The sequence below is a fragment of the Coregonus lavaretus genome, assembly GCF_964263955.1.
Source record: "Coregonus lavaretus genome assembly, chromosome: 6".
Classification (NCBI taxonomy): domain Eukaryota; kingdom Metazoa; phylum Chordata; class Actinopteri; order Salmoniformes; family Salmonidae; genus Coregonus; species Coregonus lavaretus.
The window spans coordinates 66,006,759-66,021,758 of NC_139993.1; the positions used below are offsets into that span (position 1 = coordinate 66,006,759).

The following is a 15,000-nucleotide window of genomic DNA, read 5'->3' on the forward strand; positions in this document are numbered from 1 at the left end:
GAAGCCACGCAATGAATTAAAACAATGTGGACTGCAAACATGTTCAACATATTTAGCAAAGATGGGGTAGGCCTACATTATATTATGTTGGTTTTGCAGGCTATTTAACGAACTAGGCTATAACGGACTAACATCCTAATTGGAGTTGATGACAACGCAATACTTAAAAGACTGTAAATACACAACTTGAAGCAACCACATATTTAGCCTTGGAGCACGTTCTGATTGGCCAGTGAGGGGGTCAAGCCTTGACACACCTTCAACTTGTTTATTCATCAAAACCCTTTCGCCCCACCACCAGCTAGTGCACCCCAAAATTCTGGTTGTGAAAATAGCAAAAATATTTCTGACCCCCTGAAACCTACAGCACCCATTCCGTTAGGTTTGTTCAAATAGAGCCCTAAGTCTTGCTACAGACACAATCCTAAGAGGGAATCATTGACGTGTTGAATTATTGAAAAACTAACCAGTAAGTTACAAAGCCTATTTTCTGAAAACACCACTGTTTTGTGTGGTTGGGTATCATGCAACTCTGCACCCACTCAAATCACTTTGGAAAAGCCAGTCCGTTGTTTTGCCTTACCACTGTTCTCTGTCTTTTTAAATCATAAGAGACCGTTCTTCCAGTTGTGACGTTCCTGTGTTGTCCACCAGAGGGAGGTGTAGGACAATAGATTGAGGAGGTGTGCTCTTACCTAGAGTCTGGAAAGGCTGTTTAGATGTAGTCGGCACGATGCATAATGATAATACAGGTGGCTGTGCTTTTACTGGTTGTTTCTCCTCCGTGCCGTTGTCAGTCAAACACCCACACACACACTGAGCCCCCGCCCCCTCCGTGCCGTTGTCACTCAAACACCCACACACACACTGAGCCCCCGCCCCCTCCGTGCCGTTGTCAGTCAAACACCCACACACACACTGAGCCCCCGCTCCCTCCGTGCCGTTGTCAGTCAAACACCCACACACACACTGAGCCCCCGCCCCCTCCGTGCCGTTGTCAGTCAAACACCCACACACACACTGAGCCCCCGCCCCCTCCGTGCCGTTGTCAGTCAAACACCCACACACACACTGAGCCCCCGCCCCCTCCGTGCCGTTGTCACTCAAACACCCACACACACACTGAGCCCCCGCCCCCTCCGTGCCGTTGTCACTCAAACACCCACACACACACTGAGCCCCCGCCCCCTCCGTGCCGTTGTCACTCAAACACCCACACACAGCCACACAAGGTCTCAACTCGACAGGTCTCAACCCCCCATGAACAATTAAACATTTGAGAGAACCAATTAATGCGTCGGCTCAATTTCTGAGCAGATTCTGAGCATTTACAACACCAGACATGTGTTCTCTCCTCTACTGCACATTTCCTGTGGGGATTCTTAATCCAATGTTTTACGAAAGGAACTTAAAGTGTAACCACGAATGTTCAATGTCCGATTACATTTGAAGATTTATTGGAACAACATTTTTATATATGGGCTGGTGAACATTGCTATGTTTCAGTGGACCACATTATGAACAGAAGACATACTGTATATACCTTCTGATATAGGAGCTGGTAGACTGAATAATGCTGATGTTATTATTGAGCTGTTTCTGGAAAGCCAGACGATGGTGATGAACTATGCCCAGTAGATGGCAGTACAGGATCACAGTTGTCAGGTTGGTTACCGTTATGCTGTTCTGATGCAGCTGGAAATACACATCACTAGGAATGCTGTTCCCATTAAGGTCACATGCATTCCAACTCAATTCCACCTCTGATTATTGAGAGACAGAATGACAGAGATAGACGGGGATAAAGTGGGACAGTAAGACGAGAGGGTGAGCGTAGAGGACACCATTAAGTCCGGATTTTAGCCTGATTCCGTTTTTTCCCCAACATGTTGTTGTCTCCGTTTGGTTTTTCCAGGTATCTGTTTTTCCCGTTTGTTTTCAGGTTTTTTAATAGAAACCAGCAAAATTGGATGTTGTAAGTCCACAACAATGCTTAAACTATCAGGAGACCACTTTTGCAGTCTGGGACAAATCTTGAAAAGTAATTTGGCTTTTTGGGTGTAGTTACCCTTTAATTCCAGTGTGCACCAGCTAGAAGACTGTTGTTTGGTTTAGCGATGTTTCTGTAGCGCTCATGTGATTGCAGAGTCTGCTAACCAAATGTCCACTGGATATCCAAACAATCATGATATAATTCTGCCAGGTAGGCGTAGGCTACTTTGTAGATAACATTTAATTGAGAAGGTTTATGGGAAAGCCTTTCCATCCCTACCAGAAAATGGTTATCATTAGCATTATCACTAACGGTTACACAAAGTGTAGACAGACATGCGCACCGCACACACACACATTCCTGTACCGTTTCAGAAAGTTGCAGGAAATGTAGTTTATGGGGTTAAAGGGCCTTATATTTGGTTTATGGGGTTAAAGGGCCTTATATTTGGTTAATAGGGTTAAAGGGCCTTATATTTAGTTTATGGGGTTAAAGGGCCTTATATTTGGTTTATGGGGATAAAGGGCCTTATATTTGGTTAATAGGGTTAAAGGGCCTTATATTTGGTTAATAGGGTTAAAGGGCCTTATATTTAGTTTATAGGGTTAAAGGGCCTTATATTTAGTTTATAGGGTTAAAGGGCCTTATATTTAGTTTATAGGGTTAAATGGCCTTATATTTGGTTAATAGGGTTAAAGGGCCTTATATTTAGTTTATAGGGTTAAAGGGCCTTATATTTAGTTTATAGGGTTAAAGGGCCTTATATTTAGTTTATAGGGTTAAAGGGCCTTATATTTAGTTTATAGGGTTAAAGGGCCTTATATTTGGTTTATAGGGTTAAAGGGCCTTATATTTGGATATATAGGGTTAAAGGGCCTTATATTTGGTTTATAGGGTTAAAGGGCCTTATATTTGGTTTATATGGTTAAAGGGCCTTATATTTAGTTTATAGGGTTAAAGGGCCTTATATTTGGTTTATAGGGTTAAAGGGCCTTATATTTAGTTTATAGGGTTAAAGGGCCTTATATTTGGTTTATAGGGTTAAAGGGCCTTATATTTGGTTTATAGGGTTAAAGGGCCTTATATTTGGTTTATAGGGTTAAAGGGCCTTTTATTTAGTTTATAGGGTTAAAGGGCCTTATATTTGGTTTATAGGGTTAAAGGGCCTTTTATTTAGTTTATAGGGTTAAAGGGCCTTATATTTAGTTTATAGGGTTAAAGGGCCTTATATTTGGTTTATGGGGTTAAAGGGCCTTATATTTAGTTTATAGGGTTAAAGGGCTTTATATTTGGTTTATAGGGTTAAAGGGCCTTATATTTAGTTTATGGGGTTAAAGGGCCCTATATTTGGTTTATGGGGTTAAAGGGCCTTATATTTGGTTAATAGGGTTAAAGGGCCTTATATTTGGTTAATAGGGTTAAAGGGTCTTATATTTAGTTTATAGGGTTAAAGGGCCTTATATTTAGTTTATAGGGTTAAAGGGCCTTATATTTAGTTTATAGGGTTAAATGGCCTTATATTTGGTTAATAGGGTTAAAGGGCCTTATATTTAGTTTATAGGGTTAAAGGGCCTTATATTTAGTTTATAGGGTTAAATGGCCTTATATTTGGTTAATAGGGTTAAAGGGCCTTATATTTAGTTTATAGGGTTAAGGGGCCTTATATTTAGTTTATGGGGTTAAAGGGCCTTATATTTGGTTTATATGGTTAAAGGGCCTTATATTTAGTTTATAGGGTTAAAGGGCCTTATATTTGGTTTATAGGGTTAAAGGGCCTTATATTTGGTTGATAGGGTTAAAGGGCCTTATATTTAGTTTATAGGGTTAAAGGGCCTTATATTTGGTTTATAGGGTTAAAGGGCCTTATATTTGGTTTATAGGGTTAAAGGGCCTTATATTTAGTTTATAGGGTTAAAGGGCCTTATATTTGGTTTATAGGGTTAAAGGGCCTTATATTTAGTTTATAGGGTTAAAGGGCCTTATATTTGGTTTATAGGGTTAAAGGGCCTTTTATTTAGTTTATAGGGTTAAAGGGCCTTATATTTGGTTTATAGGGTTAAAGGGCCTTTTATTTAGTTTATAGGGTTAAAGGGCCTTATATTTAGTTTATAGGGTTAAAGGGCCTTATATTTGGTTTATGGGGTTAAAGGGCCTTATATTTAGTTTATAGGGTTAAAGGGCTTTATATTTGGTTTATAGGGTTAAAGGGCCTTATATTTAGTTTATGGGGTTAAAGGGCCTTATATTTGGTTTATGGGGTTAAAGGGCCTTATATTTGGTTAATAGGGTTAAAGGGCCTTATATTTGGTTAATAGGGTTAAAGGGCCTTATATTTAGTTTATAGGGTTAAAGGGCCTTATATTTAGTTTATAGGGTTAAAGGGCCTTATATTTAGTTTATAGGGTTAAATGGCCTTATATTTAGTTTATAGGGTTAAAGGGCCTTATATTTAGTTTATAGGGTTAAATGGCCTTATATTTAGTTTATAGGGTTAAAGGGCCTTATATTTAGTTTATAGGGTTAAAGGGCCTTATATTTGGTTTATAGGGTTAAAGGGCCTTATATTTGGATATATAGGGTTAAAGGGCCTTATATTTAGTTTATAGGGTTAAAGGGCCTTATATTTGGTTTATGGGGTTAAAGGGCCTTATATTTGGTTTATAGGGTTAAAGGGCCTTATATTTGGTTTATAGGGTTAAAGGGCCTTATATTTAGTTTATAGGGTTAAAGGGCTTTATATTTGGTTTATAGGGTTAAAGGGCCTTATATTTAGTTTATGGGGTTAAAGGGCCTTATATTTGGTTTATGGGGTTAAAGGGCCTTATATTTGGTTAATAGGGTTAAAGGGCCTTATATTTGGTTAATAGGGTTAAAGGGCCTTATATTTAGTTTATAGGGTTAAAGGGCCTTATATTTAGTTTATAGGGTTAAAGGGCCTTATATTTAGTTTATAGGGTTAAATGGCCTTATATTTAGTTTATAGGGTTAAAGGGCCTTATATTTAGTTTATAGGGTTAAAGGGCCTTATATTTGGTTTATAGGGTTAAAGGGCCTTATATTTGGATATATAGGGTTAAAGGGCCTTATATTTAGTTTATAGGGTTAAAGGGCCTTATATTTGGTTTATAGGGTTAAAGGGCCTTATATTTGGTTTATAGGGTTAAAGGGCCTTATATTTAGTGTATAGGGTTAAAGGGCCTTATATTTGGTTTATGGGGTTAAAGGGCCTTATATTTGGTTTATAGGGTTAAAGGGCCTTATATTTGGTTTATAGGGTTAAAGGGCCTTATATTTAGTTTATGGGGTTAAAGGGCCTTATATTTGGTTTATGGGGTTAAAGGGCCTTATATTTGGTTTATAGGGTTAAAGGGCCTTATATTTGGTTTATAGGGTTAAAGGGCCTTATATTTAGTTTATGGGGTTAAAGGGCCTTATATTTGGTTTATAGGGTTAAAGGGCCTTATATTTAGTTTATGGGGTTAAAGGGCCTTATATTTGGTTTATGGTGTTAAAGGGCCTTATATTTGGTTTATGGTGTTAAAGGGCCTTATATTTAGTTTATAGGGTTAAAGGGCTTTATATTTGGTTTATAGGGTTAAAGGGCCTTATATTTAGTTTATGGGGTTAAAGGGCCTTATATTTGGTTTATGGGGTTAAAGGGCCTTATATTTAGTTTATAGGGTTAAAGGGCCTTATATTTGGTTTATAGGGTTAAAGGGCCTTATATTTGGTTTATGCGGTTAAAGGGCCATATATTTGGTTTTTGGGGTTAAAGGGCCTTATATTTAGTTTATAGGGTTAAAGGGCCTTATATTTAGTTTATAGGGTTAAAGCGCCTTATATTTAGTTTATAGGGTTAAAGGGCCTTATATTTGGTTTATAGGGTTAAAGGGCCTTATATTTAGTTTATAGGGTTAAAGGGCCTTATATTTGGTTTATGGGGTTAAAGGGCCTTATATTTGGTTTATAGGGTTAAGGGGCCTTATATTTAGTTTATGGGGTTAAAGGGCCTTATATTTGGTTTATGGGGTTAAAGGGCCTTATATTTGGTTTATGGGGTTAAAGGGCCTTGCATTTAGTTTATAGGGTTAAAGGGCCTTATATTTAGTTTATGGGGTTAAAGGGCCTTATATTTGGTTTATAGGGTTAGGGGGCCTTATATTTGGTTTATGGGGTTAAAGGGCCTTATATTTGGTTTATAGGGTTAAGGGGCCTTATATTTAGTTTATGGGGTTAAAGGGCCTTATATTTGGTTTATAGGGTTAAGGGGCCTTATATTTAGTTTATGGGGTTAAAGGGCCTTATATTTGTTTTATGGGGTTAAAGGGCCTTATATTTGGTTTATGGGGTTAAAGGGCCTTATATAACCCTATAAACTAAATATATTTGTTTCCTGCCCACATTACTTTATTACACCACCAGGGAGTGCCATCGCTCTAAAATTAAACAACAATTTTTTTACAGGGTGAGATTATTCATTCACCTACTGGGATTACCTTTGGATCCTAGCAGGGATTATGATGATGTTATGATTATTCTCATCAATGATTGTTTATGTTCGATGTTATTAAACATAATTTAGTAACCATTTACATTACATTTCTCTTGTACCTGTGTAATACTGTAATTGCATGATCATTTCACCGCTTTGTAATTACATAGTGAAATAGTTTTTTTGTTTATGATTTTGACATTGGTAATTGATATCGATGATGATGATGATGATGATGATTTGTAAAATAATCATGATGTTGTTTTTAACCTCTCTAGGTTAACCATCTCAAAGCATAAATTGCTCTTAATTTACATTTTTAGTCATTTAGCAGACACTCTTATCCAGAGCGACTTACAGTTAGTGAGTGCATACATTTTTCATACTGGCCCCCCGTGGGAATCGAACCCACAACCCTGGCGTTGCAAGCGCCATGCTCTACCAACTGAGCTACAGGAGGCCTCTTATGGTTTTGTAGTAACACTGTAATTCCTCTAGTAATAACATGTTCTGACTTAGTAATGGAATTATTGGTGTAATGGAGTTGAGCAGTTGATAATAACGATGATAATAATTGTAATGTGTAATGATAGCAATATTATTTCTAATCTCTGATGTCTCTTCAGGTTAACCATCTCAGCAGAATGCCCCATGCAGTTAGAGGACTTCCCCATGGATGCCCACGCCTGTCCTCTCAAGTTTGGAAGCTGTAAGTTAATAAGACTCCTCACTAAACACATCTGCCATTACGGATCTGCTATTATCACACACACACACACACGCACACGCACACGCACACACACACACACACACACACACACACACACACACACACACACACACACACACACACACACACACACACACACACGTGATGTTTCTGCTGTGAGTCTGTACCTCTGTCCCAATGCTGTGAAGGTCAGGTTCAGTGGAAGGTCATTAGTAAAAACATTTACATTTTACATTTACATTTAAGTCATTTAGCAGACGCTCTTATCCAGAGCGACTTACAGGAGCAATTAGGGTTAAGTGCCTTGCTTAAGGGCACATCGACAGATTTTTCACCTAGTCGGCTCGGGGATTAGAACCAGCGACCTTTCGGTTACTGGCACAACGCTCTTACCCACTAAACAAAACAATGATGTCCCAAGCTGGCTGCCCTGCGGTACACCACACTCAACCCGATTCGCATGAGAGAGGCTTCCATTAAAGAAAACCCTCTGTGTTCTATTAGATAGGTAACTCTCTATAAACCCTCTGTTCTATTAGATAGGTAACTCTCAATAAACCCTCTGTGTTCTATTAGATAGGTAACTCTCAATAAACCATCTGTGTTCTATTAGATAGGTAACTCTCAATAAACCATCTGTGTTCTATTGGATAGGGAACTCTCAATAAACCATCTGTGTTCTATTAGATAGGTAACTCTCAATAAACCCTCTGTTCTATTAGATAGGTAACTCTCAATAAACCCTCTGTTCTATTAGATAGGTAACTCTCAATAAACCCTCTGTTCTATTGGATAGGTAACTCTCAATAAACCATCTGTGTTCTATTAGATAGGTAACTCTCAATAAACCATCTGTGTTCTATTGGATAGGTAACTCTCAATAAACCCTCTGTTCTATTAGATAGGTAACTATCAATAAACCATCTGTGTTCTATTAGATAGGTAACTCTCAATAAACCATCTGTGTTCTATTGGATAGGTAACTCTCAATAAACCCTCTGTTCTATTAGATAGGTAACTCTCAATAAACCATCTGTGTTCTATTAGATAGGTAACTCTCAATAAACCATCTGTGTTCTATTGGATAGGTAACTCTCAATAAACCATCTGTGTTCTATTGGATAGGTAACTCTCACTCCATAATAAGGCAGAGGATGCAAATCCATAACACCTACGTTTTTTCAGCAGTAGGTTATGATCAATGATATCAAAAGCTGCACTGAAGTCTAACAAAACATCTCCCACAATCTTCTTACTATCAATTTATTTTAGCCAATCATCAGTCATTTGTGTCAGTGCCGAGCATGTTGAGTGCCCTTCCCTATAAGCATGCTGAAAGTCTGTTGTTAATTAGTTTTCTGTAAAATAACTTTGTATTTGGACAAACAACATTTTTTCCAAAAGTTTGCTAAGAGCCGGTAACAGGCTGATTGGGTCAGCTGTTTGAACCGTTAAAGGTTGCTCCGCTATTCTTGAGCAGCGGAATGACATTTGACTCCCTCCAGGCCTGAGGGTACACTCCATTTTCTAGGCTTACATTGAAGATGTGGAAAAAAAGTAGTCACAACGTATTCTGCTACCAACTGCAGCAATTTGCCAGGTTGTCGGTACCAGGTGGCTTGTCCTTATAGATAACAATTTTTTCACCTCTTCCACACTACCTTTGCGGAACTCAAAACTACAGTGCTAGTCTTTCATTATTTGGTCCGTTACGGATTAATGTGAAGGCTCGGTGTTTGTTGTTTGCGTGTCACACCTAAGTTTGCTAATCTTGTCAACATAAAAGTTGTTAAAGTGGTCGGCAATATCAAAGGGTTTTGTTATGAACGAGCCATCTGCCTCAGTGAAGGACGGAGCGTAGATAGTCCTCCAGAGCTTTTACTATCATTCTTTATATCATTGATCTTTGTTTCATAGTATACTTTCTTCTTCTTTTTGTTCAGTTTAGTCACATGATTTCTCAATTTACAGCATGTTTGCCAGTCTGCTGTGTCATCAGACTTATTTGCTATCCCCTTTGCCTCGTCCCTCTCAGCCATACAGTTTTTTTTCCAATTCATCACCTATCCATGGGGATTTGGCAGCTCTAACAGTGAGTTTCTTGGTGGGTTCACGCCTATCAGTAACTGGAAGAATAGGCTTTAGGCGAGGCAGATGAATCTATAGCTGTTTAGCTGTTATACTTCCTCATCTGACATGAGATCCTCTCTCAGCCTAACAGGAATATGACTCTGGACGTACAGGACGTGGCAACACCTCCTCCATTTGCATTTATAGCTTTCCTATAGATTCTATAACCATGTATAGCTACTATTGCATCATCAAAGGAAGGTGTGTTTCAGAGATGGCCAGAATATGAAGGTTTTCTAATGTTATTAAGTTGTCAGTTTCATGAACCTTGTTTCTCAGGCTACATATGTTAATATACGGGGCTATTTTAAGTCCTTTTCTGGGTTTTGTGCTATTCTGAAAGGCTGATCCGAGGTAGACATATCAGGGACATTTATTTTTGAGCCAATGGTACTGAGTGTGTCTGTGTTTGTGTGTGTGTGTCTGTCTGTCTGTGTGTGTGTGTGTGTGTGTGTGTGTGTGTGTGTGTGTGTGTGTGTGTGTGTGTGTGTGTCTGTCTGTGTGTGTGTGTGTGTGTGTGTGTCTGTGTGTGTGTGTGTGTCTCTCTGTGTGTGTGTGTGTGTGTGTGTGTGTGTGTGTGTGTTTGTGTCTGTGTGTGTGTGTGTGTGTGTGTGTGTGTGTCTGTGTGTGTGTGTGTGTGTGTGTGTGTGTGTGTCTGTGTGTGTGTGTGTGTGTGTGTGTGTGTGTGTGTGTGTGTGTCTGTCTGTGTGTGTGTGTGTATGTGTGTGTGTGTGTGTGTCTCTGTGTGTGTGTGTGTGTGTGTGTGTGTGTGTGTCTCTGTGTGTGTGTGTGTGTGTGTCTCTGTGTGTGTGTGTGTGTGTGTGTGTGTGTGTGTCTCTGTGTGTGTGTGTGTGTGTGTGTGTGTGTGTGTGTGTGTGTGTCTCTGTGTGTGTGTGTGTGTGTGTGTGTCTGTGTGTGTGTGTCTGTGTGTGTGTGTGTGTGTGTGTCTCTGTGTGTGTGTGTGTGTGTGTGTGTGTCTGTGTGTCTGTGTGTGTGTGTGTGTGTGTGTGTGTGTGTGTGTGTGTGTGTGTGTGTGTGTGTGTGTGTGTGTGTGTGTGTGTGTGTGAGTGTGTGTGTGTGTGTGTGTGTGTGTGTGTGTGTACTTGCACTGGTAAATGAAGAAAATAATGTATAGCTGTATAGCATTTGACAGCCATTCGGAAATTAATATGATTGCATGTTGATTATAACTACTAAATTCTGTACACTGGAATCTTCCAGGGTTAATAAAGATGGTTGGTAAGATGGGTCAGTCAATTTGTTTAGTGTAGTCATGTTCAGAACATGCAAGGTAAGATGTCAGGAAGGGGAAATCGAGTCAGCATCCCATTCAGTTCACATTGTATGATTTTTAAGTAATTAATTTGCATTTTATTGCATGACATAAGTATTTGATACATCAGAAAAGCAGAACTTAATATTTGGTACAGAAACCTTTGTTTGCAATTACAGAGATCATACGTTTCCTGTAGGTCTTGACCAGGTTTTTACACACTGCAGCAGGGATTTTGGCCCACTCCTCCATACAGACCTTCTCCAGATCCTTCAGGTTTCGGGGCTGTCGCTGGGCAATACGGACTTTCAGCTCCCTCCAAAGATTTTCTATTGGGTTCAGGTCTGGAGACTGGCTAGGCCACTTCAGGACCTTGAGATACTTCTTACGGAGCCACTCTTTAGTTGCCCTGGCTGTGTGTTTCGGGTCATTGTCATGCTGGAAGCCCCAGCCACGACCCATCTTCAATGCTCTTACTGAGGGAAGGAGGTTGTTGGCCAAGATCTCGCAATACATGGCCCCATCCATCCTCCCCTCAATACGGTGCAGTCATCCTGTCCCCTTTGCAGAAAAGCATCCCCAAAGAATGATGTTTCCACCTCCATGCTTCACGGTTGGGATGGTGTTCTTGGGGTTGTACTCATCCTTCTTCTTCCTCCAAACACGACGAGTGGAGTTTAGACCAAAAAGCTATATTTTTGTCTCATCAGACCACATGACCTTCTCCCATTCCTCCTCTGGATCATCCAGATGGTCATTGGCAAACTTCAGATGGGCCTGGACATGCGCTGGCTTGAGTAGGGGGACCTTGCGTGCGCTGCAGGATTTTAATCCATGGCGGCGTAGTGTGTTACTAATGGTTTTCTTTGAGACTGTGGTCCCAGCTCTCTTCAGGTCATTGACCAGGTCCTGCCATGTAGTTCTAGGCTGATCCCTCACCTTCCTCATGATCATTGATGCCCCACGAGGTGACATCTTGCATGGAGCCCCAGACCGAGGGTGATTAACCGTCATCTTGAACTTCTTCCATTTTCTAATAATTGCGCCAACAGTTGTTGCCTTCTCACCAAGCTGCTTGCCTATTGTCCTGTAGCCCATCCCAGCCTTGTGCAGGTCTACAATTCTATCCCTGATGTCCTTACACAGCTCTCTAGTCTTGGCCATTGTGGAGAGGTTGGAGTCTGTTTGATTGAGTGTGTGGACAGGTGTCTTTTATACAGGTAACGAGTTCAAACAGGTGCAGTTAATACAGGTAATGAGTGGAGAACAGGAGGGCTTCTTAAAGAAAAACTAACAGGTCTGTGAGAACCGGAATTCTTACTGGTTGGTAGGTGATCAAATACTTATGTCATGCAATAAAATGCAAATTAATTACTTAAAAATCATACAATGTGATTTTCTGGATTTTTGTTTTAGATTCCGTCTCTCACAGTTGAAGTGTACCTATGATAAAAATGACAGACCTCTACATGCTTTGTAAGTAGGAAAACCTGCAAAATCGGCAGTGTATCAAATACTTGTTCTCCCCACTGTATTTTGTAGCTAGTTACAATTCATAGCTACACCCAGAGACATAAATGTACTGTATAATATATATCTGTAACGTTATGACCATATAGTAGAATGTAGGCTGATCCTTCGGTAATTAGGGGGTGGTCAGTCACAGAATTCCAAATCAAATCAAATCAAATCAAATTTTATTGGTCACATGCGCCGAATACAACAGGTGCAGACATTACAGTGAAATGCTTACTTACAGCCCTTAACCAACAGTGCATTTATTTTAAACAAAAAAAGTAAGAATAAAACAACAACAAAAAAAGTGTTGAGAAAAAAAGAGCAGATGTCAAATAAAGTGACAGTAGGGAGGCTATATATACAGTAAAATAAAGTGACAGTAGGGAGGCTATATATACAGGGGGGTACCGTTGCAGAGTCAATGTGCGGGGGCACCGGCTAGTTGAGGTAGTTGAGGTAATATGTACATGTGGGTAGAGTTAAAGTGACTATGCATAAATACTTAACAGAGTAGCTGCAGCGTAAAAAGGATGGGGTGGGGGGGCAGTGCAAATAGTCCGGGTAGCCATGATTAGCTGTTCAGGAGTCTTATGGCTTGGGGGTAGAAGCTGTTGAGAAGTCTTTTGGACCTAGACTTGGCACTCCGGTACCGCTTGCCGTGCGGTAGCAGAGAGAACAGTCTATGACTAGGGTGGCTGGAGTCTTTGACAATTTTGAGGGCCTTCCTCTGACACCGCCTGGTATAGAGGTCCTGGATAGCAGGGAGCTTTGCCCCAGTGATGTACTGGGCCGTACGCACTACCCTCTGTAGTGCCTTGCGGTCAGAGGCCAAGCAGTTGCCATACCAGGCGGTGATGCAACCAGTCAGGATGCTCTCGATGGTGCAGCTGTAGAATTTTTTGAGGATCTGAGGACCCATGCCAAATCTTTTTAGTCTCCTGAGGAGGAATAGGCTTTGTCGTGCCCTCTTCACGACTGTCTTGGTGTGTTTGGACCATGATAGTTCGTTGGTGATGTGGACACCAAGGAACTTGAAGCTCTTTTTTTTTTTTTTTCTTTTTTTTTTTTTTTTCCTGTAGTCCACAATCATCTCCTTTGTCTTGGTCACGTTGAGGGAGAGGTTGTTGTCCTGGCACCACACGGCCAGATCTCTGACCTCCTCCCTATAGGCTGTCTCATCGTTGTCGGTGATCAGGCCTACCACTGTTGTGTCGTCGGCAAACTTAATGATGGTGTTGGAGTCGTGCCTGGCCATGCAGTCATGGGTGAACAGAGAGTACAGGAGGGGACTGAGCACGCACCCCTGAGGGGCCCCCGTGTTGAGGATCAGTGTGGCAGATGTGTTGTTACCTACCCTTACCACCTGGGGGCGGCCCGTCAGGAAGTCCAGGATCCAGTTACAGAGGGAGGTATTTAGTCCCAGGATCCTTAGCTTAGTGATGAGCTTAGAGGGCACTATGGTGTTGAATGCTGAGCTGTAGTCAATGAATAGCATTCTCACGTAGGTGTTCCTCTTGTCCAGGTGGGAAAGGGCAGTGTGGAGTGCGATAGAGATTGCATCATCTGTGGATCTGTTGGGGCGGTATGCAAATTGGAGTGGGTCTAGGGTTTCTGGGATTATGCTGTTGATGTGAGCCATGACCAGTCTTTCAAAGCACTTCATGGCTACAGACGTCAGTGCTACGGGTCGGTAGTCATTTAGGCAGGTTATCTTAGAGTTCTTGGGCACGGGGACTATGGTGGTCTGCTTGAAACATGTTGGTATTACAGACTCAGTCAGGGACATGTTGAAAATGTCAGTGAAGACACTTGCCAGTTGGTCAGCACATGCTCGGAGTACACGTCCTGGTAATCCGTATGGCCCTGCGGCCTTGTGAATGTTGACCTGCTTAAAAGTCTTACTCACATCGGCTACGGAGAGCGTGATCACATAGTCGTCCGGAACAGCTGGTGCTCTCATGCATGCTTCAGTGTTGCTTGCCTCGAAGCGAGCATAGAAGTGGTTTAGCTCGTCTGGTAGGCTTGTGTCACTGGGCAGCTCGCGGCTGTGCTTCCCTTTGTAGTCTGTAATAGTTTTCAAGCCCTGCCACATCCGACGAGCGTCAGAGCCAGTGTAGTATGATTCAATCTTAGACCTGTATTGACTCTTTGCCTGTTTGATGGTTCGTCGGAGGTCATAGCGGGATTTCTTATAAGCGTCCGGGTTAGAGTCCCGTTCCTTGAAAGCGGCAGCTCTACCCTTTAGCTCAGTGCGGATGTTTCCTGTAATCCATGGCTTCTGGTTGGGGTATGTACGTACGGTCACTGTGGGGACGACATCATCGATGCACTTATTGATGAAGCCAGTGACTGATGTGGTGTACTCCTCAATGCTGTCTGAAGAATCCCGAAACATGTTCCAGTCTGTGCTAGCAAAACAGTCCTGTAGCTTAGCATCTGCGTCATCTGACCACTTTTTTATTAACCGAATCACTGGTGCTTCCTGCTTCAGTTTTTGCTTATAAGCAGGAATCAGGAGGATAGAGTTATGGTCAGATTTGCCAAATGGAGGGCGAGGGAGAGCTTTGTATGCGTCTCTGTGTGTGGAGTAAAGGTGGTCTAGAGTTTTTTTCCCTCTGGTTGCATGAATGAATTGATCATAGCCTACCATATCAATCATATGAATTGATCATAGCCTACCGATACCTTGTAGATCGCCTAGTTAAGAAGAAGTTTGGAATGGATAAGCCACTATGGTGATGACAGACACCTTCACTTTAAAAAAAAAACGAAATGCATGGATATTATTCACAGAGTAAAGGCATAACAACAACAAAAAACTGTTAGAAAATATAAATTTTGATTTTTTAAAATTAATTTTGTTA

At 41.1% G+C, this 15,000-nt stretch overlaps 1 protein-coding gene across 1 annotated transcript in view; it reads left to right on the top strand.

The window, feature by feature from the left end:
- Positions 1-1,782: 1,782 nt before the first annotated feature.
- LOC311131110 (gamma-aminobutyric acid receptor subunit alpha-5-like) overlaps positions 1,783-15,000 on the top strand; it is a gene marked incomplete at its 5' end in the record, with an annotated part of 90,577 nt that continues 77,359 nt past the window's right edge. The window contains 2 exons of the mRNA XM_084163921.1: positions 1,783-1,814; positions 7,112-7,194. Of these exons, the coding sequence (XP_084020047.1) occupies positions 1,783-1,814; positions 7,112-7,194 (115 nt within the window). The remainder of the gene's footprint in view (positions 1,815-7,111; positions 7,195-15,000) is intronic.